General features: G+C 42.5%; 1 protein-coding gene across 1 annotated transcript; it reads left to right on the forward strand.

Annotated features, from left to right (window-relative positions):
• Positions 1-22419: 22419 nt before the first annotated feature.
• HMGB2 (high mobility group box 2) lies at positions 22420-24843 on the forward strand. Its single transcript, XM_056551715.1, has 5 exons — positions 22420-22728; positions 23314-23470; positions 23553-23701; positions 24033-24207; positions 24333-24843. Exons 2-5 carry the CDS (start codon positions 23321-23323, stop codon positions 24492-24494), a joined length of 636 nt encoding a protein of 211 aa, XP_056407690.1. The 5' UTR covers positions 22420-22728; positions 23314-23320; the 3' UTR covers positions 24495-24843.
• The last annotated feature ends 235 nt before the right edge of the window (positions 24844-25078 follow it).

Genomic DNA, 25078 nt, shown 5'->3' on the forward strand with positions numbered 1-25078 from the left:
GTGTGCTCCATGCTGGGAGCTGTAGTACCTGTATTTAAGGAAAGATCACACCGGATGTCACTCCTGACACTCGCTCTGATGCTCCTGTATAATGCATAGATGCGGCCGGCCGCTCTTCTATGGTTCCCTGCACTGCCGCATATATATACACCTATTCATATTTCCCACAGAGAATTATGATTGGCTGGAACCATCTGGCCAATCACAGCTCTCTGTGGGAAATATGAATATGTGTATATATACGGCAGTGCAGGGGACCATAAAAGAGTGGCCGCCCTCATCTATAAATTATACAGAAGGATCGCAACGGAACCCTGGGCGATCTGTCAATTAGTACATGTACTACTACTCCCATCATGGAACAGTGTGTTCCATGCTGGGAGTAGTAGTACTACCTACAAAATGTAAAAAATAAAGAAAAAAGTGAAAAACACACATACACACTACATTTTTATTATTGTCGGTTACATTTTTAGTGCCCTGTCCGAACACATAAATTGATCTCTGTTTAAAAATTATTAAAAATGTTGTTCTAAAAAAGATAAATTTTGTTTAATACAATTTTTTCCCTCACTACTGTATCTTTTTTATTATTCTTTTTTAATGATACGCTACGAAATGTTATAAAAAATGTATGTCCATCACTTTTTTGGATTGCTAAAGTCTAAAACCGCCTGCAAAAGTGCCAAAGTTAAAACCCACATGGTGTTTTTTTTGTCAATTCTTTACTCCCATAGACTTCTATGGGAGAAAAATGCCACGATTTCAGGGGAAAAACACCATAGGCTCAACATACTGTGACTTTGCAAAACCGCCAGGGAGCTGAAAAAGAGTGAAAATACGCTAAAAGGATAAAAGAAAAAAAAAAAAAAAAAACGCCAAACTGTAAAACACATAGTGGAAAAATAATTTTGCATTTTTTCCTTGATTTACAGCTAACAACTGGCCGCAGCGTTTTTTCAAAGAAAAAACGCCATGGGGGCCGTTTTGGCGTTTTTTGGGGCAAAACACCCCAAAGAAAAGAAAACTATTGGAAACTTAGCCTAAGGGGGGGAATATGACTGGCAGGCACGAAAGGTGAATGAGGATCTGACAAGGGTCAAATTATGATGATGAGAGTTGATTAACAAAACAGCAGGGTAGTACCTGTCAGGTCCAAGGAAGAACAACACATGAATCAACTACAAAGTAAAGGGTGTCCGAAGCTCATTGATGCACATAGGGAATGATGACTAGCTTATCAATATTCTAATTGGCACGGCCAGGGTGTTACTTCTGTTTTCAGAACAAAACTCTACTGTAATTTTTTAATACAGATAATAAAGATTATATATATCGTAAATTTTTGTAGCCGTATTAGTCCAGTGATGCAGATGCAAAATCAAAAATGTTGCAGTATCTTGAAATACCTTTTTTATTGGACTAACTGAATTTTGTAGAGACAAGCTTTCGGGATTCCTGCCTTTATCAAGTCTAAAGCAAATCTAAGCTCACAAGTAGGTTACATCTCACTAAAATGCAGGGGTTAAGACAATAGATGTGGAGAATAATAGCTAAGGCTGTGAAAAAGGGGGAGGGAGGGGGGAGCAGGTAATTAAGCAGGACAAAGTGAGATGCAAAAGAGAATACAGTACAGCAGGGGTACTCAACTATTTTTAGTGAGGGTCTGCTTATTCAGGTCTGCCATTCGGTGAAGGTCCGAGATGAACACTAAGGCCTGGTTCACACCTAGCAGCCTCAAAGGAAATGGCAAACGAGCAACTGTGGAAGATGTATGACCTGAATACTACAACACACTGTACCCTTGAATATAATACTGCCACACACAGTACCCTCTGAATATAATACTGCCACACACTGTACCCTCTGAATATAATAATGCCACACACTGAGCCCCTGGTATATTACTGCCACACACCTATACAAATGTAAAGACACCTATACAAATGAATGAGGGGAGATCCGGCTGGCGGTCCGGATCTGGACCACGGTCCGCCAGTTGAGTCCCCCAGTACAGGTTATAAGAAGTGAGATGGAACCTGTGTGACATGGAACCTTCTGCTTGTGAATTTAGATTTGCCGTAGACTTGAAAAAGGGAGGAATCCTGTAACAATCTTTACAAAATTCTGTTAGTCCAATTAAAAAGGTATAACAAGATACTGCAACTTTTTTTTGACTTTGCATCTATATATATATACACATACTTGTGCTATCTTTCTCTCTTTTTCGAGGTTTGTTTAGGAAATGTAGAAATGCATCCAAAACACAAGAGAAGGATAAAGCCTTCTAAATGAGAAGTGGGAGGTGAACATACATTTATGGCCGTAAATGTTGGCACCCCTGAATTTTTTCAAGAAAATGAAGTATTTCTCACAGAAAAGGATTGCAGTAACACATGTTTTGCTATACACACGTTTATTCCCTTTGTGTGTATTGGAACTAAACCAAAAAAGAGAGGAAAAAAGCAAATTGGACATAATGTAACAGCAAACTCCAAAAATGGTCTGGACTAAATTATTGGCACCCTTTCAAAATTGTGGAAAAATAAGATTGTTTCAAGCATGTGATGCTCCTTTAACCCCTTTTAAATTTTTCCTCCTTACATTAAAAAAAATCATAACTCTTTCAGTTTTTCACCAAAAATTCTATGCGACAGCTTATTTTTTGCGCCACTATTTCTACTTTGTAATGACATCAGTCATTTTACCCAAAAATGTACAGCGAAACGCAAAAAAAAATCATTGTGCAACAAAATTGAAGAAAAAACACTATTTTGTCACTTTTGGGGGCTTCCGTTTTTACGCAGTACATTTTTCGGTAAAAATTACACCTTATCTTTATTCTGTAGGTCCATATGGTTAAAATGATACCCTACTTATATACTTTTGATTTTGTTGTACTTCTGAAAAAAATCATAACTAGAAGCAGTAAAATTTATATGTTTAAAATTGTCATTTTCTGACCCCTATAACTTTTTCATTTTTATGGGGACGGGACGGTAGGAGGGCTCATTTTTTGCGCCGTGATCTGAAGTTTTTATCGGTACCATTTTTGTTTTGATCAGACTTTTGGATCAATTTTTATTCATTTTTTAATGGTTTGAAAAGTGACCAAAAATACGCTATTTTGGACAATTTTTTTGCGCGTACGCCATTAACCGTGCGGTTTATTTAATTATATAGTTTTATAGTTCGGACATTTACGCACGTGGCGATACCACATATGTTTATATTTATATGTTAAATTTTTTATTATAGGAAAAGGGGGGTGTTTTAAACTTTTGTTCAGGAAAGGGTTAAAACATATTTTTTCACTTTTTTTTTGCAGTGTTATAGCCCTCATAGGGGGCTATAACACTGCATACTTTGATGCTATGCAGAGATCACTGCCATGGGTTACCATGGCAGCGATCAGTGCTATCGGCGCTTGACTGCTCCTACCTGGATCTCAGCCATTCGGGGATCGGACCCCGAGGAGGCAGGTAAGAGCCCTACCGGCATCCTGCTCGCTGTTCGGGACTCCGCGATTTCACCACGGCGGTCCCGAACAGCCTGACTGACCAGCCCGACGTAAATATAAGTCCTGCGTCGTTAAGGGGTTAAAATCACCTGGGGCAAGTAACAGATGTGGGCAATATAAAAATCACGGGAGAAAAAGTAGAAATCTTCAGCTCACCTCCCACTGGTCTTGCACGGGTCCTCAGCCTGGCCTGGCTTGATACACAGTGTAAAGAAAGAGGAAAGTCGATCCAGCAATTCCAATAAAACATCGATTTATTTGTTATTCAGCAGCATAAAATATCTTGCATGGATAGCATTCACAGCACACCACCTAGCCAGTGATACACAGCAACATGGACGCGTTTCGAACGCATGCGCGCTCTTGATCACCATAACACTTGTGCTCAACCTCCTCCCTTTATACGAGGTTTCAAATAAGACGTGTCAACAAGAAAAACTATTCCTTCACGGAGACAGGTACAAAAGTTAAAAAAGCATGAACTAGAAGTATGGAGAAAGTTGTAAAGCATGCATATGATGTTGGAGTTAATGTTAATATTGTGCTCGTATGTCAGTGGATGAAGCATGTTGGAAAAAGTTTGAAAAAAGTAGTGTGCACAGATGGTGTTGCACTTGCGTGTGAATAGGGTCCAATGGTCTCAAGATTCACTCAATTTTACATAAGAAGGGCAAATGACCCATTCACAACCTTTCACCTGCAATATGGATAATACCACAAAGATTTGCAAGGGAAAGGAGTGACAGCCCTGAACTATGGCAAACGCGCATGTGGAAGTCAATGTGAATATGGTTCAATAATGATACATAAATTCCTTTCTCTTATTCAATCCATATGGTGCTCTCGTCTGAAGTGCAAACTGCCAGTACGCTTCACGGCTCAGAAGTCTGCGCGTTTTTTGAGATAGTTTTTCAATGGCATACATTCTGAAACTACTAACATTAGTGTTGTGTATTTCCCTAAAGTGCATGGAGGCTCCGGATTTGTTTCGGTTTGTGTTCACACTTGTTACATCACTGAGGTGTTCCCGAATTCTGGTCTTTAGTTTGCGGGTCGTAAATCCTATGTATTTCAGATTACAGGTAACACACCCAATGATGTAAACCACATTAGTGGAATAACAATTTAAATGTTGTTTAGTTTTGTGTGTGCTGCTACCTGCTGAATTTTTGAATTCTTTGCCTGTCTGTGCAAATCCACAGGCTTTGCACCGTGTTGCTCCGCATCTGTAGAAGCCGCATCTGTGATCCCTCCTAGAAAGGTTATCCTGGCTAGACCGACTGTTACAACACCTGGTACAAAGAGTCCCCGGGTACTTACAAGATTCAAGAGATGTACTTAATGGCCTAGAATTACTCACATGGCAGTCCAACTGGTGCTGGCTAACTTGCGACGTTGTGACGCTTTAGTCCAGTATACCATGGTCGATTGCACTAAAATCCTTGGAGCACCATTTGGAACGCCATAGTGAGTACACCAAGGATTTATGTGGGTACATTAAGCAGGTTACCTGTTTTTTGATGACTCACAATTTCTTTTATTTTGACAAAAAATTTTACATTCAGTGCAGTGGAGTCTCAATGGGGGCAAGACACTCCCCCTCATTGGCAAATCTCACCATGTCTTACTGGGAGGAACTCCATATTTTTTCTACCAATAATTGTTTCTCAAGTCAGGTGCAGTGGTATTGAAGATTCAAGATGATCTCCTCCTCATACCATGATCTCCTTCCATACCACTGTTCATTAGTTATCTTAATAACAATGATTTCAATTTGAAATTTACTTTTCATGCACATCCCAATACTGTAAATGTTTTGGATTTAAAAATGACAGGGGTTGCAAATATGCAGATCCAGACTGAAACCTACAGAAAACCCATATCGGGGAACACTGTTTTGAGGGCGGATAGTAATCATCCCCCTCAAACAATTCGAGCAATACCAATAGGGGAGTCCACAAGGCTGAAGCGGAATTGCACCTCACAGACTACATACCTAAAACAGGCACAAATGCTAGAAAACCGCCTGATTAAGCGGGGCTACAATCAAGCTAGTCTGAATAGAGCCAAGAGTATAGTAGGTTGCAAAGATCGCTCCAGTCTTGTAAAACCCAAAGAAAAGGCAGGAAACAACTTGCACAGAAAATATAACTCTGGAGAATTAACTAACAGACCAGTTTTGGCCATCACTTACAGTCCACAATTCAGAACAATAAAAAATATAATATACAAACACTTACATCTATTAAAGGATGATGAAAAAATATCAAAAATTCTGGCGTCTGGACTGTCAGTGGTACCAAAAAGAGCTGCCACACTTATGGACAAGTTATCCCCCAGTCTGGTAGCGACAGAAACGCCACGTGTGAACAGGTGGTTGGACTGTGTTGGCTTCTACAGATGTGGAGCAACACGGTGCAAAGCCTGTGGAGTGGCACAGACATGCAAAGAATTCAAAAATTCAGCAGGTAGCAGCTGTGTGTTACCTGTAATCTGAAATACATAGGATGTACGACCTGCAAACTAAAGACCAGAATTCGGGAACACCTCAGTGATGTAACAAGTGTGAACACAAACCGAAACAAATCCGGAGCCTCCATGCACTTTAGGGAAATACACAACGCTAGTGTTAGTAGTTTCAGAATGTATGCCATTGAAAAACTATCTCAAAAAACATGTGGGGGGGATCTACAGCGCAGACTTCTGAGCCGTGAAGCGTACTGGCAGTTTGCACTTCAGACGAGAGCCCCATATGGATTGAATAAGAGAAAGGAATTTATGTATCATTATTGAACCATGTTCACATTGACTTTCACATGCGCGTGTGCCATAGTTCAGGGCTGTCACTCCTTTCCCTTGCAAATCTTTGTGGTATTATCCATATTGCAGGTGAAAGGTTGTGAATGGGTCATTTGCCCTTCTTATGTAAAATTGAGTGAATCTTGAGACCATTGTACCCTATTCACACGCAAGTGCAACACCATCTGTGCACACTACTTTTTTCAAACTTTTTCCAACATGCTTCATCCACTGACATACTAGCACAATATTAACATTAACTCCAACATCATATGCATGCATTACAACTTTCTCCATACTTGTAGTTCATGCTTTTTTAACTTTTGTACCTGTCTCCGTGAAGGAATAATTTTACTTGTTGACACGTCTTATTTGAAACGGGATCCTCCTCCCCTTTTACCTCGTATAAAGGGAGGAGGTTGAGCACAGGTGTTATGGTGATCAAGAGCGCGCATGCGCTCGAAACGCGTCCATGTTGCTGTGTATCACTGGCTAGGTGGTGTGCTGTGAATGTTATCCATGCAGGATATTTTATGCTGCTGAATAACAAATAAATCAATGTTTTATTGGAATTGCTGAATATAAAAATCACACCTGAAAGCAGATAAAAAGGAGGGAAGTTCACTTTGTCTTTGCATTGTGTGTCTTTGTGAGCCACACCAAGCATGGACAACAGAAAGAGAAGAGAACTGTCTGAGGACTTGAGAACCAAAATTGTGGAAAAATATCAACAATCTCAAGGTTACAAGTCCATCTCCAGAGATCTAGATTTGCCTTTGTCCACAGTGCACATCATTATCAAGAAGTTTACAACCCATGGCACTGTAGCTAATCTCCCTGGGCACGGACAGAAGAGAAAAATTTATGAAAGGTGTCAACGCAGGATAGTCCGGATGGTGGATAAGCTTCTCCAAACAAGTTCCAAAGATATTCAAGCTGTCCTTCAGGCTCAGGGAGCATCAGTGTCAGCACAAAGTATCCGTCGACATTTAACCCCTTAACGACCAAGGATGTAAATTTACATGCTCTTGCTGCGGTACTTAGCGCACCAGGATGCATGTTTACGTCCTGTACATGACAGCGAGCATTGGAGCAGCCAGGGAGCCACTGGTAATGGACGACATCTGCAATCATGTGGATGTCTGCCATTAACCCCTCAGATGCCTTGATCAATACAGATCACGGCATCTGCGGACAGAAATATGAATGATCGGATTGCCCGGATCGCTGCCGCGGCGATCTGATCATCCAGAAAGGCGCACTAAGGTTCCCTCACCTGCCTCCGCCACCTTCCACGGGACTTCTGCTCTGTTCCTAGATCGAGCAGACCAGAGCAGAAGATGACTGATAGCACTGATCAGTGCTATGCCCTATGCATAGCACTGAACAGTATTAGCAATCAAAGGATTGCTATAAATAGTCCCCTGTGGGGACTATTAAAGTGTAAAAATAAAAGTAAAAAAAGTAAAACAAAAAAGTTAAAAAAAAATGTGAAAAATCTCCTCCCCCAATAAAAATGTAAAATGTCCTTTTTTCCCATTTTACCCCAATAAAGTGTAAAAAAAAAATTAATACACATAGTTGGTATCACCGTGTACGTAAATGTCTGAACTATTAAAATATAATGTTATTGATCCCCTACGGTGAATGGCGTAAATGTAAAAAAAAAAGAAAAGACACAAAATTGCTGCTTTTTTGTCACATTTTATTCAAAACATTTTTATAAAAAAATTTATAAAAGTTTTATATGGTATCAATGAAAAGTACAGATCATCGCGCATAAAATGAGCCCTCATACCGCTGCTTATACTAAAAAATGAAAAAGTTATAGGTCGTCAAAATAGAAGGATTTTAAACATACTAATTTGGTTAAAAAGTTTGTGATTTTTATAAGCGCAACAATAATAGCAAAGTATGTAATCATGGGTATCATTTTAATCATATTGACCCACAAAGAAAAAGAACACATCATTTTTACCATAAATTGTACGGCGTGAAAACAAAACCTTCCAAAGATTGCAAAATTGCGGTTTTCTTTTTAATTTCCCCACACAAATAGTATTTTTTTGGTTGCGCCATACATACAAATATAAAAGAGTTATGATTTTTTGAAAAGGAGGAGCAAAAAACAAAAATGCAAAAATAAAATTGGCCTGGTCCTTAAATGGGCAAGATACATAAACTTTTGATTTGTTGTAAAGCATGCAGAACCAATAGGTTTTGTAATTGCTTTCATTAGAAAATTTTCAGTATTTGATACTGAAAAAGCCAGTCAAACAACTGACCCCCCCTGCCTGCTTGGACACATACTAGTCCTACTGAGTCCACGAGTCATCACCTATGTCATGGACACACTTCCTTGATTGACAGCTGTGAGCGCAGGGCTCACAGCTGGAGGAAAAATCCTCCCGCTGTCAGCTTGTGTCCCGCTACTGTCAGTGAGGACAAGCTGGGAGTTGTAGTTTTGCTAATGCTAGGGGAGATGTGAGCAGACAGCATACTGAGAGAGGGGGCAGAGACCTGCACAGTGAGGCCACGCCCCCTCCCTTTGAGAGGAATTCAGACTAGTGAGCTAAATTAAAATTGTAATAACAAAATAAATAAAGGTGCTAGACACATAAAAATTTGATGTATATGGTCAGGATTAGGCACTGAGTGATATATTAAAACAAATGTTTTTTTGTTGGATCTGACTGGTATGCTTTAAGGTCAAAATGGGCTTGGTCCTTAAGGGGTTACATGAAATGAAACGCTATGGCAGGAGATCCAGGAGGACACCACTGCTGACACAGAGACTAAAAAAAAGCAAGACTACATTTTGCCAAAATGAACTTGAGTAATCCTTCTGGGAAAACGTCTTGTGAACAGATGAGACCAAGACAGAGCTTTTTGGTAAAGCACATCATTCTACTGTTTACCAAAAACGGAATGAGGCCTACAAAGAAAAGAACACAGTACCTACAGTGATATATGGTGGAAGTTCAATGATGTTTTGGGGTTGTTTTGCTGCCTCTGGCACTGGGTGCCTTGAATGTGTACAAGGCATCATGAAATCTGAGGATTACCAACGGATTTTGGGTTGCACTGTACAGCCCAGTGTCAGAAAGCTGGGTTTGCGTCCGAGATCTTGGGTCTTCCAGCAGAACAATGACCCCAAACATATGTCAAAAAACACCCATTAATGGCTGGCAACAAGGTGCTGGAGAGTTCTGAAGTGGCAAACAATGAGTCCAGATCTAAATCCCATTGAAAACCTGTGTCGAGATCTTAAAATTGCTGTTGGGAAAAGGCGTCCTTCCAATAAGAGAGACCTGGAGCAGTTTGCAAAGGAAGAGTGGTCCAACATTCCGGCTTAGAGGTATAAGAAGCTTATTGATGGTTATAGGAAGCGACTGATTTTAGTTATTTTTCCAAAGGATGTGCAACCAAATATTAAGTTATGGGTGCCAATAATTTTGTCCAGCCCATTTTTGGAGTTTGGTGTGATATTATGTCCAATTAGCTTTTTTTTCCTCCCTTCTTTGGTTTAGTTCCTATACACACAAAGGGAATAAACATGTGTATAGCTAAACATGTGTTAGGCTGGACTTCCACTGAGTTGTTTTTTGCAAAAATGCCATTAAAAACGCCAATTTTGCCGCACAGCGTTTTTTCTGTGAAAAAACGCCGCGGCCAGTTGTTAGCTGCAAGTCAATAGTAAACTGCAAAATGCCAGATTCACTTGGCGTTTTTTTTATCCTTTTGATGTTTTTCAGCAATTTCGGGCTAAGAGGCTGGATTTTCAAAACGCCTGACAAAACCTAGTTTGGCGTTTTTTGCCCTGAAATCGTGGCATTTTCCTCCCATTGAAGTCTATGGGAGAGCAAAAATGCCAAGAAAAACGCCATGTTGGTTTTAAATTTTGCGTTTTTGCAGGCGGTTTTCATTCTTTTTTGGACTTTAGCGATCCTAAAAAATTATGGAGATACCTTTTTTATTAAAATTTCATAGGGTACCATAAAAAAATAATAATAAAAAAGTAGTGATGGAAAAAATTGTATCTAACGAAATGTATCTTTTTCATTATGAAATGTTTATTAATTTTTGAACAGGGATCAATGTAAAGCACTAAAAATTTAGCCGACAATAATAAAAATGTAGTGCGTGTTTTTCACTTTATTTTTTTTTAAAGTTTTTACTTTAGTTTGTACTACTACTCCCAGCATGGAACACACTGTTCCATGATGGGAGTAGTAGTACCTGTACTAATTGACAGATCACCTGTTGCGATCCTGTTTAATGTATAGATGCGGCGGACGCTCTTCTATGGTCCCCTGCACTGCCGTATATATACACATATTCATATTTCCCGCAGAGAGCTGTGATTGGCCAGATGGTTCCAGCCAATCACAGCTCTCTGTGAGAAATCGGAATGTGCATATATACGGAGTGAAGGGGACCATAGAAGAGCGCCGGCCGCTGCATCCATACATTATACCGGAGGATCACAGCGGGTGTCAGGAGTGATACCCGCTGTGATCTTTCCTACTACTACTCCCAACATGGAGTACACTCTGCTCAATGCTGGGAGCTGTAGTACCTGAATTAATAGACAGATCGCAGCAGGTGTCAGAAGTTACACTTGCTGCGATCTGTCTATTAATGCAGGTACTACAGCTCCCAGCATGGAGCAGAGTGTGCTCCATGTTGGGAGTAGTAGTACCTGCAGACATCACATGTGATCGTCCTGTCTATAGCAGAGATGGAGCGGCTGTATACATCGCTCACATCCCTGCTCTGCACTGTACTCCGGGCCGGCCACTCATTCATTGATATTTTCCTCAGAGCTGTGATTGGCTGCAACCATCCGTCCAATCACAGCTCTGGATGGAAAATATGAATAGAACATCACTCAGAGTACAGAGCAGAGATGTGAGCGCTGTATAGAGCCGCTCCGCTTCTCTGCTATATAATGGACGATCGCATCGGGTGTCAGACTGACACCCGGGGCAATATGTCTATAGTACAGGTACTACTACTCCCAGCATGGAACACACTGTTCCATGCTGGGAGTAGTAGTACTACATAAAAAAATTGGAAAAAAAAGAGAAAAAACACACACACTTTACAAAAAAAATTTATTAAAACTTTGTTATAAAAAATAAACATTTAAATACATTTTTACATCCCTACTGCACCCTTTTTTTTTTTTTGGTACCCATCTATTTTGTAAAAAAAATGCAAAAGGGGCCAAAAAAGGCAAATTCCACACAAAGGTAAAAACGCCAGAAAAAAACGCCAAAACGCAGGGAAAAACTGTGGCAGTTTTTCTGGCGTTTTTATGCCACAAAAATCGCAGGGCAAAAATCTCAGTGGAGTCCTAGCCTTACTGCAATCCTTTTTCTGTCAGAAATACTTTATTTTCTAGAAAAATTTCAGGGGTGCCAACATTTACGGCCATGACTGTATAGTTAACGTGTAGCATTCACTTTGATCGATCAGGGTCTTAGAAGTTACTGGAAGAGAAGTGTGCAACTTATCGATTCCCTCCCTGCTCTCTATGTGCATGCGTGAGGTGCTCCAATAAACTAAGGCTAGGTCCACACTTCCGTCAGAGGTATTCGATGGTGTCTTGCTGAAAATAGTAGCAGAAGGCAATGGATGAAATTCATTTCAATGGCCTGGTCGGATTAACCTAGTGACCATGGTCGAAACCTATGTGAGGTATCAAAAGTGAAGTCTGCTGCATTGTCCAGTCTGCTTATAATAGTAAATATGTGTGAATGCACCCTTACATTTAGAGACTGTCATGGTCACATGGCACAGACCCAGGAGAGAATGCGCTTATTGCATTCTTTTCCTGGCTCGTTCTAGTGATCGGACAGGGTAGAGATGAGCGAACTTACAGTAAATTCGATTCGTCACGAATAGAGATGAGCGAACTTACAGTAAATTCGATTCGTCACGAATAGAGATGAGCGAACTTACAGTAGATTCGATACGTCACGAATAGAGATGAGCGAACTTACAGTAAATTCGATACGTCAAGAATAGAGATGAGCGAACTTACAGTAAATTCGATTCGTCACGAATAGAGATGAGCGAACTTACAGTAGATTCGATACGTCACGAATAGAGATGAGCGAACTTACAGTAAATTCGATACGTCAAGAATAGAGATGAGCGAACTTACAGTAAATTCGATACGTCACGAATAGAGATGAGCGAACTTACAGTAAATTCGATACGTCACGAATAGAGATGAGCGAACTTACAGTAAATTCGATACGTCAAGAATAGAGATGAGCGAACTTACAGTAAATTCGATACGTCAAGAATAGAGATGAGCGAACTTACAGTAAATTCGATTCGTCACGAATAGAGATGAGCGAACTTACAGTAAATTCGATACGTCACGAATAGAGATGAGCGAACTTACAGTAGATTCGATACGTCACGAATAGAGATGAGCGAACTTACAGTAGATTCGATACGTCACGAATAGAGATGAGCGAACTTACAGTAAATTCGATACGTCACGAATAGAGATGAGCGAACTTACAGTAGATTCGATACGTCACGAATAGAGATGAGCGAACTTACAGTAAATTCGATACGTCACGAATAGAGATGAGCGAACTTACAGTAAATTCGATACGTCACGAATAGAGATGAGCGAACTTACAGTAGATTCGATACGTCACGAATAGAGATGAGCGAACTTACAGTAGATTCGATACGTCACGAATAGAGATGAGCGAACTTACAGTAAATTCGATACGTCACGAATAGAGATGAGCGAACTTACAGTAGATTCGATACGTCACGAATAGAGATGAGCGAACTTACAGTAGATTCGATACGTCACGAATAGAGATGAGCGAACTTACAGTAAATTCGATACGTCACGAATAGAGATGAGCGAACTTACAGTAAATTCGATACGTCACGAACTTCTCGGCTCGGCAGTTGATGACTTTTCCTGCATAATTTAGTTCAGCTTTCAGGTGCTCCCATGGGCTGGAAAAAGTGGATACAGTCCTAGGAGACTCTTTCCTAGGACCGTATCCACCTTTTCCAGCCCACCGGAGCGCCTGAAGGCTGAATTAATTTACGCAGGATAAGTCATCAACTGCCGAGCCGAGAAGTTTGTGACGAATCGAATTTACTGTAAGTTCGCTCATCTCTAGGACAGGGCCTAAACACCCAAACCCTGACTGATCAAAACTTTTTTATGTCTCTATCACAGTGCCCATTTAAGTCTTTTATTAACCTGAACAGACTTTATACCAGTGGTCTCCAAACTGCGGCCCTCCAGATGTTGCAAAACTACAACTCCCAGCATGCCCGGACAGCCAACGGCTGTCCGGGCATGCTGGGAGTTGTAGTTTTGCAACATCTGGAGGGCCGCAGTTCGGAGACCACTGCTTTAGGGTACATTCCCACACGGCGTATTTGCTGCGTATTTGCTGCTGCGTATTTTATTTTCTCTGTTGAAGTCAATGGGTAGGAAAACACCCAGCACCAAATACGCAGCAAATACGCAGCAAAATACGCCGTGTGGGAACGTACCCTTATACTGTAAACTCCACACAAGTACATACAGGTCTGTTTCCTTTTTATGCAAGTACTGTAATGATGTTAAATAGTGAAATACTGTAGTTTTTTTTTTTTTTCCTAGGTGTTGATTTTTTTTTTTTAACACCAGTAGAAATGACTTACATGCGGCCAACTCCCTGCTTGTGTCTGTGGACATGAGTGAGCAGGAAATGTGCTGGGTTTCAGTTTACACAATTGTAAGTCAATGAAGAGAGTAACACAAGCCTGGGGGGAGGAGTAAGGAACAAAGAAACAGGAAAAGCAGCTGTGAGCTCCACATTGGAGACATTCCCAGAGTTTGCAAACATCTTCACTAGAGTCAGGGCCAGACTTACTGAATAAAAGATGACATATTTTCTTAATGTTGGAATAATGCATTGTGGATGGAATAGGAACTCGTGTAGGAGAATGACAGATAAATTAAATATTTCTTGCATTCCATATTCCACTCTTTACTCTTCCTCCTAAAGAGAGCGTTCCCAATAATAATATCACTATTTCATTAAATTATAAGGGCATAGGGGGAGATTTATCAAAACCCGTCCAGAGGAAAAGTTGTCCAGTTGCCTATAGCAACCAATCAGCACGCTTATTTTATTTTTTCAGAGGCCTTTTTAAAAAGAAAATAAGCCATCTGATTGGTTGCTATGGGCAACCGCACCACATTGTTATCTCTTTATTGCCATAGGGTTTGCACAGCCCAGGTAACATTGACCACGTTGTATTCAATATTAGTGAATTGTTTAGACCCTATACTGCAGAAAATAGCATGCTCCCAGTAGCAGTATGTAGAGATGAGCGAACTTACAGTAAATTTGATTCGTCACAAACTTCTCGGCTCGGCAGTTGATGACTTTTCCTGCGTAAATGAGTTCAGCCTTCAGGTGCTCCGGTGGGCTGGAAAAGGTGGATACAGTCCTAGGAAAGAGTCTCCTAGGACTGTATCCACCTTTTCCAGCCCACCGGAGCACCTGAATGCTGAACTAATTTATGCAGGAAAAGTCATCAACTGCCGAGCCGAGAAGTTCGTGACGAATCGAATTTACTGTAAGTTCGCTCATCTCTAGCAGTATGTATTGTAAAAAGTTCTGTTTCATAAGCTGATCAATCACATTGCTTTATCATTCATTCATAGTGAGAATTGCTGTAGAGATCATTCAAATCGCTTCCATTGTAATTGAAATGAATCTGAAAATTAAAACAATTTTTAGTTTCAAACAAGAAATCAATTTGGGTTTTCCCAAAATTAGAAATGATCATCTGTCCACAGGATAGGTGATACATTTCTAATTGGTGATGGTCCGACTGCTAAGTCTTGCACTGATCACAAAAATGGGGATCTATTTTCCCCTGGGTGAATAGAGCAAAAGTCAAGCATGGGTGCTAATGCTTCATTCACTTGCTATGGGACTAATAAGAGTACGTTCACACGGGCAGATTACCTGCAGAATTTCCACAGTGTATTTGCTGCGGAAAATCCGCAGCAGATAATCTGCTACCCTTGAATTCAATGGGTCCGAAGGAAAATCTGCAAAACTGCCTCTACTGCGGATTTTCTGATGACCCATTTAAGTCAATGGTAGTAAAATCTGCGGCGGAAATATCTGTAAATATCCGTCCCATGACTTATTATATACAATATACAAACATCTTTGAAGATGTTTGTTACGAATATTAACAGTTCCACATACACCTTGCCGGAACATGTGATGGCATTTTAGCTTTGACACTTGTATGAATGTACTTCATATAGAACTAGCCCAATACAAAACCGCTGTTATGATCAATTTGACAATAAATTAAACAAGATAATGTGCCCCCCCCCCCTAGAATCTTTGTACTGTGGTCCCCTAGAAGTACTGTTTCACGGCCCCATAGAATCTCCCTAATATAGCTCCCTTAGAATCTCTGTATTGTGGCTCCCACTGAAGCTGTTTTGTGGCTCCTATAGATTCTCCATAGTATGGCTTCCATAGAAGCTCTGTACTATGACTCCAATATAATCGATGTACTATGGCTCCAATATAATCGATGTACTATGGCTCCCATAGAATCTCCAGATTATGACTCCCAGAGAAGCTGTGTTGTGGCTCCTATAGAAGCTCTGTATTGTTGGCTCCTATAGAAGCTCTGTATTGTTGGCTCCTATAGAAGCTCTGTATTGTTGGCTCCTATAGAAGCTCTGTATTGTTGGCTCCTATAGAAGCTCTGTATTGCTGGCTCCTATAGAAGCTCTGTATTGTTGGCTCCTATAGAAGCTCTGTATTGTTGGCTCCTATAGAAGCTCTGTATTGTTGGCTCCTATAGAAGCTCTGTATTGTTGGCTCCTATATAAGCTCTGTATTGTTGGCTCCTATAGAAGCTCTGTATTGTTGGCTCCTATAGAAGCTCTGTATTGTTGGCTCCTATAGAAGCTCTGTATTGTTGGCTCCTATAGAAGCTCTGTATTGTTGGCTCCTATAGAAGCTCTGTATTGTTGGCTCCTATAGAAGCTCTGTGTTGTGGCTCCTATATAAGCTCTGTATTGTTGGCTCCTATATAAGCTCTGTGTTGTTGGCTCCTATATAAGCTCTGTGTTGTTGGCTCCTATAGAAGCTCTGTGTTGTGGCTCCTATAGAAGCTCTGTATTGTTGGCTCCTATAGAAGCTCTGTATTGTTGGCTCCTATAGAAGCTCTGTATTGTTGGCTCCTATAGAAGCTCTGTATTGTTGGCTCCTATAGAAGCTCTGTATTGCTGGCTCCTATAGAAGCTCTGTATTGTAGGCTCCTATAGAAGCTCTGTATTGTTGGCTCCTATAGAAGCTCTGTATTGTTGGCTCCTATAGAAGCTCTGTATTGTTGGCTCCTATAGAAGCTCTGTATTGTTGGCTCCTATAGAAGCTCTGTATTGTTGGCTCCTATAGAAGCTCTGTATTGCTGGCTCCTATAGAAGCTCTGTATTGCTGGCTCCTATAGAAGCTCTGTATTGTTGGCTCCTATAGAAGCTCTGTATTGTTGGCTCCTATAGAAGCTCTGTATTGTTGGCTCCTATAGAAGCTCTGTATTGTTGGCTCCTATATAAGCTCTGTATTGTTGGCTCCTATAGAAGCTCTGTATTGTTGGCTCCTATAGAAGCTCTGTATTGTTGGCTCCTATAGAAGCTCTGTATTGTTGGCTCCTATAGAAGCTCTGTATTGTTGGCTCCTATAGAAGCTCTGTGTTGTGGCTCCTATATAAGCTCTGTATTGTTGGCTCCTATATAAGCTCTGTGTTGTTGGCTCCTATATAAGCTCTGTATTGTTGGCTCCTATGGAAGCTCTGTGTTGTGGCTCCTATATAAGCTCTGTATTGTTGGCTCCTATAGAAGCTCTGTGTTGTGGCTCCTATATAAGCTCTGTATTGTTGGCTCCTATAGAAGCTCTGTATTGTTGGCTCCTGTAGAAGCTCTGTATTGTTGGCTCCTATATAAGCTCTGTGTTGTGGCTCCTATAGAAGCTCTGTATTGTTGGCTCCTATAGAAGCTCTGTATTGTTGGCTCCTATATAAGCTCTGTATTGTTGGCTCCTATAGAAGCTCTGTATTGTTGGCTCCTATAGAAGCTCTGTATTGTTGGCTCCTATAGAAGCTCTGTATTGTTGGCTCCTATAGAAGCTCTGTATTGTTGGCTCCTATAGAAGCTCTGTATTGTTGGCTCCTATATAAGCTCTGTATTGTTGGCTCCTATATAAGCTCTGTATTGTTGGCTCCTATAGAAGCTCTGTATTGTTGGCTCCTATAGAAGCTCTGTATTGTTGGCTCCTATAGAAGCTCTGTATTGTTGGCTCCTATATAAGCTCTGTGTTGTGGCTCCTATAGAAGCTCTGTATTGTTGGCTCCTATAGAAGCTCTGTATTGTTGGCTCCTATAGAAGCTCTGTATTGTTGGCTCCTATAGAAGCTCTGTATTGTTGGCTCCTATATAAGCTCTGTATTGTTGGCTCCTATAGAAGCTCTGTATTGTTGGCTCCTATAGAAGCTCTGTATTGTTGGCGCCTATAGAAGCTCTGTGTTGTGGCTCCTATAGAAGCTCTGTATTGTTGGCTCCTATAGAAGCTCTGTATTGTTGGCTCCTATAGAAGCTCTGTGTTGTGGCTCCTATATAAGCTCTGTATTGTTGGCTCCTATATAAGCTCTGTGTTGTGGCTCCTATAGAAGCTCTGTATTGTTGGCTCCTATAGAAGCTCTGTATTGTTGGCTCCTATAGAAGCTCTGTATTGTTGGCGCCTATAGAAGCTCTGTGTTGTGGCTCCTATAGAAGCTCTGTATTGTTGGCTCCTATAAAAGCTCTAGACAGAAGCTTTGTATTTTTTGTAATATAAATATATTGGTTGGTTTGCAGCCACTACTTTGGGCTCACTATTTTTAAGCTGATAATAGGGTGTCCTGCTGCTGTAACCAATCAGCTGTAATATGTGGTAGACCTAGGGGCAGATTTATCAAAACCTGTTCAGAGGAAAAGTTGCTGAGTTGCCCATAGCAACCAATCAGATCGCTTCTTTCATTTTGCAGAGGCCTTGTTAAAAATGAAAGAAGAAATCTGATTGGTTGCTATGGGCAACTCAACAACCTTTCCTCTGGACAGGTTTTGATAAATCTCCTCCTATTAGTGTTTACTTTTTCCTGCAGCGCCACCACAGGGGAAATAAAGAACTACATGGAGTACTGTAAATTAGTGGGCTGAGAGGGAGACACACTGTAGTCATTCTCCACTCTTGCTCATAGTGGTTAGTCCTGATCTGGGGATCGCCATCTATTATCTCAAAAATCGCTGCCTAATACTTTATTCTTTATCCAAGCACAACAGTGTATCAACTGTTGCACATAAAAAAGAATAGTAAGGAATGCACTCACCAGGTAAAATGACTTGCTTGAAGAAATGTATTCTAAAAGGCAGTAAGTGTACAGCAGGTAGGATCAGGGAGCACCTTGCGGCAACAGACTGTTTCCTGCGCCCAAGCGCACTTCCACGGGCCGCTGACTAGGGAACACTTAAACAACACAATGTAACTCTTAGGCTAGGTTCACACTGCAGAATCTCCAGGCAGAAAATTTCCGGCAGGCGCTAGGACCGCGCGGACACTGCAGTCTCCAATAGACTGCAATGTGTTCTGCGAGTATTTCCGCCTGAAGAACGAGCAGCCCACTGTGCAGGATGTTTGGCATTTGCCAGACAACACCAAGATTGGCACATTCGCCACTGGCGCCCTGTGCTCTTCACAGATGAAAGCAGGTTCACACTGAGCACACAGACGTGACAGAGTCTGGAGACACCGTGGAGAACGTTCTGCTGCCTGCAACATCCTCCAGCATGAATGGTTGGGCGGTGGGTCAGTAATGGTGTGGGTTGGCATTTATTTGGGGCCACACAGCCCTCCATGTGCTTGCCAGAGGTAGCCTGACAGCCATTAGGTACCGAGATGAGATCCTCAGACCCCTTGTGAGACCATATGCTGGTGCGGTTGGCCCTGGGTTTCTCCTAATGCAAGACAATGCTAGACCTGATGTGGCTGGAGTGTGTCAGCAGTTCCTGCAAGAAGAAGGCATTGATGCTATGGACTGGCCCACCCGTTCCCTAGACCTGAATCTGATTGTGCACATCTGGGACATCATGTCTCGCTCCATCCACCAACACCACATTGCAACATAGACTGTCCAGGAGTTGGAGGAAGCTATACTCCAGGTCTGGGAGGACATCTCTCAGGAGACCATCCACCACCTCATCAGGAGCATGCCCAGGCTTTGTAGGGAGGTCATACGGGCACGTGGATGCCACACACACATTAATGAGCTTCATTTTGACTTGTTTTAAGGACATTACATCAAAGTTGGATCAGCCTGTAGAGTGGTTTTCCACTTTGATTTTGAGTGTGACTCCATATCCAGACCTCCATGGGTTGATAAATTTGATTTCCATTGATAATTTTTGTGTGATTTTGTCGCTCTAGGGCCGGCGTCAGGACATAGTAAAGCCGGCCCTTGAATTCTGGGAGCGCAACGTGAGCGAATGTCGATACGAGGCCCCCACATTAGGTGCAGCAGAGTTCCCCCACCCACATTAGGTGCAGCAGAGTTCCCCCTACATTAGGCGCAGCAGAGTTCCCCCCACATTAGGTGCAGCAGAGTTCTCCCCACATTAGGCAGGCAGTGTTCCCCTACATTAGGCTGGCAGTGTTCCCCCACATTAGGCTGGCAATGTTCCCCCACATTAGGCTGGCAATGTTCCCCCACATTAGGCCGGCAGTGTTCCCCCCCACATTAGGTGCTGCATAGTTCTCCCCACATTAGGTTGGCAGTGTTCCCCCCACATTAGGTAGGCAGTGTTCCCCCACATTAGGCTGGCAGTGTTCCCCATATTAGGCTGGCAATGTTCCCCCACATTAGGCTGGCAGTGTTCCCCCCACATTAGGTGCTGCATAGTTCTCCCCACATTAGGTTGGCAGTGTTCCCCCCACATTAGGTAGGCAGTGTTCTTATACATTAGGCTAGCAGTGTTCCCCCCACATTAGGTGCAGCAGATTTCTCCCCACATTAGGCTGGCAGTGTTCCCACCACATTAGGTAGGCAGTGTTCCTCCACATTAGGCTGGCAGTGTTCCCGCCACATTAGGTGCAGCAGATTTCTCCCCACATTAGGCTGGCAGTGTTCCCCCCACATTAGGTGCAGAAGAGTTCCCCCCACATTAGGTGCAGCAGAGTTCTCCCCACATTAGGCTGGCAGTGTTCCCCCACATTAGGTGGGCAGTGTTCCCCACAGACATACAGCCTCCAGCCATATACAGTGTATAGCTGGAGGCTGTATGCCTGTGTACTGCCCCACTTCAGTGCTCCTACCACCGCTCCTCCCGTCCGGCCATAGCATTATTTCCAGGACCGGAGACGAGGTTGTCGGAACACCGAAGATGACTTGCCGCTGGTCACTTGCCAAGCTGGCCAGCGCACGTCTTCCTCCTCCTCGATGCTCTGGTCTTCTGCGCCTCCGTTGCTATGGGCACACGCACGGGACGTCAGTGACGTCCTGGCGTGCGCTATCACCCGGCGGCCCCTGCATTTTTAAACTTAACGCGGGACCGCAGGAAGTTAACGGGGGCATCCCTGTGTCCCGAAAACATCTTTCGGGACACAGGGATGTCCTTAGTAGTGATGGGGGGAATTGCCCAATAGCTACAGGATGGGCAAGCACCGGCTCTTCTCGGGGCCCCTGGCCAGCTCGGGGCCCCAAGCAATTGCTTGGTCTGCCTGTCCTGTAGCGACAGGCCTGCATTCAACTATGTAAAGACGAAGGTATTTCATACGATTCGTTCATTCATTTAGATCTAGGACGTGTTATCTTAGTGTTCCTTTTATTTTTTTTTTAGCAGTGTATGTGTGAACATAGCCTTACTGTGGCTTTTATGGGGTTGGCTGCTCCTGTCAACAGTAACACTATTGTCATCTGTTCCACTATTGTCAGGTATTAGGGCTTACAGGCTACATTTTTAGGAAGGAATTACAAAATGTAGGTTTTCTTGTTATTCTTTTATTTATGAAGGGGGTAATGGTGGTAGAACAGCCATAGAATCCCACAGATTGTAGCCAGAGCTGAGGGCTCTTATAATGGCTGCATGTAGTCTACTCCAAATACACTATGGGGGGAATCATTATGTTTGGAGGGATTTTATCACCTATTTTTTTACATTCAATTTCTGCAGCAATAGTACATGACTTTTCATATAGAAGACTGCTAAAGCTGTTCACTATTTGTTTAGTTAGGAATTTTGTAGTCGTATATTTTTACAATGTGCAACTTTCCAAAAAGGCGCATTTTGCTGGGGCAACTGGCCTCCAGTCATAACAAACCTACGCCACTTCCTACACACTTAGAAAGCTGTACATGCCGTCTCCATAAAGGTAGTAGCCAGTTACCACATGCTGTGCCACAAAATGATAACTATGGTGCACGACAGAAAGAATTCTAACCAGAAAACATTCTGAACGGTTTAATAAATCCCCCCTCACTGTATTAGGCAGTGTTTCCCAACTAGTGTACCTCCAGCTGATGCAAAACAAGGCATGCTGGGAATTGTAGTTTTCCAACAGCTGGAGGCACACTGGTCGGAAAACACTGGTGGCATAAGGACAATATATAGTAGTTTGGTTTATTTGTGCAGCACACCACATCTGAGTGCCCGCAGTAGCGGTGGTCGTCATACACGTGAGTGGGAAATGAACCCACTAGAGCGGTAGCGGCTCTTGTGATCAGTGCGCTATGGAAGCGCCGGCAGCCGGATAACAATAAGGCGCCGAGCCGCAGCACACGCTCTTTGTTTGGCCAAAGCTTTTATCATTTGTACTTTTTCAAAAAGCGCGGCCAAGCACGGATCTATCCAATCATCGCCCGGACACGCCGCGACGTCCAATCAGGGCAACACCCGCGAATTTTCAAACCTCTGAGCCCAACCAATCAGAGGAAAGAAGTCCCGCCCCGGCTCCCTTTAACCGGTTTTAACTAGAGGAGACTTCGGCCGTTTCTACTCCTCCTCCAGCTAAGGGATGTGGGTGGGACTAGCTCGAAAAACCTGCTAGGACTAAAGGCCAACCCCTTTTGAAGACGCACTAAACATTCTGAACCAATAGCGTCCAGGGGGCGTATCTGTTATGTTTCCGAAATGAGCCGCGTGTCCAATCAGCATGCGAGGGCGGGTATGATTGCTGTGCTCATCAAGTTGGGCTGAGAGGTACAAGTGTGGAAAACAAGAGTCAGTATTGCGTCCCAGTTAAAGCATTCGAGTACAGGAACACACCCGGAGCGGTCATCCTCTACTGCATCACAGCTCAGGTAAGTTGGCGCGCTTTCCTTTGTGCTCATGTATAGTTCTGTATGGCTTCTCCTTATTCTGCTGTAACTTTATTATATAGTTTGATGTTATTCGGTATTATTCACTGTTTTATTGTCCGTCGTATTTTTGGGGCTTTCGTTCTCCTGACTGACCCTCCTCATATATTCCTGTGAGGCGGTTTTCCTCACTGCGCAGTTAGGCCTAAAGCCCGACTGTGACGCAGCTGGGCGGGAGTGCTGGTATGTGGGGCTTGTGCTCTTGTACTGAGGTCACGGTGTCGGCCGGTGTTCAGTTACCGGGTCTACTCAGGGTTGTGGGTTTTTCTATGCGGCGAAGTTGCCATAAGACGGGGGAGGGACTGTGTGCTCCCCCGCCGCCTGTAACTCTTTCCGGTACCCGGTTGTATGGCGGAGGGTAGTAATTTGGGCGGGAAGCCAGTGTACTGTGTGCGCGCCTCTCCTGGGTCAGCCATGCCCATCACAGGAACTTCCTAGTGCGGCTCCTCCCCCGGCCCGCCCTGTTACTTTCCCGGGTTTTGTCTTCTGTTGCTGATCTCTCGTATTCCCCCCCCCCTTCTTATCTAGGTACAACATGGGTAAAGGAGATCCTAATAAGCCTCGGGGCAAGATGTCCTCCTATGCCTACTTTGTGCAAACCTGCAGGGAAGAGCACAAGAAGAAGCACCCGGACTCCTCTGTCAACTTCTCAGAGTTCTCCAAGAAGTGCTCAGAGAGGTGGAAGGTGAGGACTACTTCGATAAGAATAAGGGCTGGGTGTCCTGGGGTTTAGCAATTTCTTTAATGTTGTGTTTTTAATTTCGTAGACCATGTCTGCCAAGGAAAAAGGCAAGTTTGAAGATATGGCTAAGGGTGACAAGGTCCGATATGAAAGGGAAATGAAGAACTACATACCACCAAAAGGAGAGAAGAAGGGAAAGAAGAAGAAGGATCCTAATGCACCAAAACGTCCCCCGTAAGTGTCTTGTCTGAAGTCCTGCAGCAGTCATCCATGTCATCTGGCTGTATAGATGTTGCAGATCTACAGCTCTCGGCATACCCATCTTTTATGAGCATACTGAGAGTTGTAGTTGTGCAACAACTGGATGAGCATTAGGCCTGTAGTGTCCAGTCTGTTCTTATTCCCTTGTAGCAGCCATTTTGGAGCAATCTTCTGTGATCACTTGTTTTCTTGTACACACTGAACTGTAATAGCAGCTGCTTTTTGTACATTTAGTACTACATACAGTATATGTAGTAAAGGTATTCAAGCAAGCATCCTTATTTTCCCTCTTATTTCCTTGTAGCTCTGCCTTCTTCCTCTTCTGTTCGGAGCATCGGCCTCAAATAAAGACTGAAAGTCCCGGTCTGACAATCGGTGACACAGCAAAGAAACTGGGAGAGATGTGGGCTGAACAGACACCAAAGGACAAGCAGCCATATGAGCAGAAAGCTGCTAAACTAAAGGAGAAATATGAGAAGGTAAGGTCTAGTGTGTTTTTTTTGTTTTTTTATAAAACATTCTCTCCAACCTCCTGTAGGAACACATGCTTGATTTGTAATGTAAACAAAGCCAATAATTTCCCAATATCCTATCTTGTCTGTAGGATGTTGCTGCATATCGGGCAAAAGGCAACAGTGATGCCGGAAAGAAAGTTCCTGGTAGGCCAGCAGCATCAAAAAAGAAGCCAGAGCCTGAGGATGACGACGATGAGGACGAAGAAGATGAAGACGAAGATGAGGAGGAAGACGATGAAGATGATGAGTGAATGCTTTTGGCCGCTGTATAAATTGTGTTTGAAGCTTTTTGTTTTTTGCTAAGAATGTGAACTCAAGTGCAGCTCATTTTGTTAGCTTGGTTATAAAAACTGTACAGAATTGTGTATAGGTAATGTGATTCTTTAGGGAAAACCTATATTTTAATATAAGGAGTAGCTGGAGGGCTGTTAGAGTTTAAAGCTTCTTATGTGGGATGTTTCTGCATATGTAATGGATTCTAAGGGTAGCCCAATGTTAGTTATGAGACCCTATATACTTCAGTCCTGTAGACCTGGTGCATTGTACTTTTTTCTAACTTTTTTAGCAACTTTTTTTGTAATAAAATTATATATAATAATCTTTGGGTGTCTGTGTTTTATAGTAGGTACATAGAAATAACCTGACATTATGACCTCCTGTATACAAAAACTAGATCAGGGGCATTGACTGCTTTTGTGAGGCAATTCAATCTGTAACCTGATACACAAGCAGATTTTGTGGTAGCTGGTAAAGAGATGAGCAAAGTTACAGCGATTCGTCACAAACTTCTCATCTCGGCAGTTGCTGACTTTAGCCTGCATAAATTAGTTCAGCT

Source organism: Hyla sarda, chromosome 1 (genome assembly GCF_029499605.1).
Source record: "Hyla sarda isolate aHylSar1 chromosome 1, aHylSar1.hap1, whole genome shotgun sequence".
Classification (NCBI taxonomy): Eukaryota; Metazoa; Chordata; class Amphibia; order Anura; family Hylidae; genus Hyla; species Hyla sarda.

Coding starts and splice junctions, on each gene's coding strand:
- HMGB2 (XM_056551715.1), top strand. CDS start 23,321: ATGGGTAAAGGAGATCCTAATAAGCCTCGGGGCAAGATGTCCTCCTAT. Junction 23,471..23,552: donor AGTGCTCAGAGAGGTGGAAG/GTGAGGACTACT, acceptor TTAATTTCGTAG/ACCATGTCTGCCAAGGAAAA. Junction 24,208..24,332: donor TAAAGGAGAAATATGAGAAG/GTAAGGTCTAGT, acceptor TCTTGTCTGTAG/GATGTTGCTGCATATCGGGC.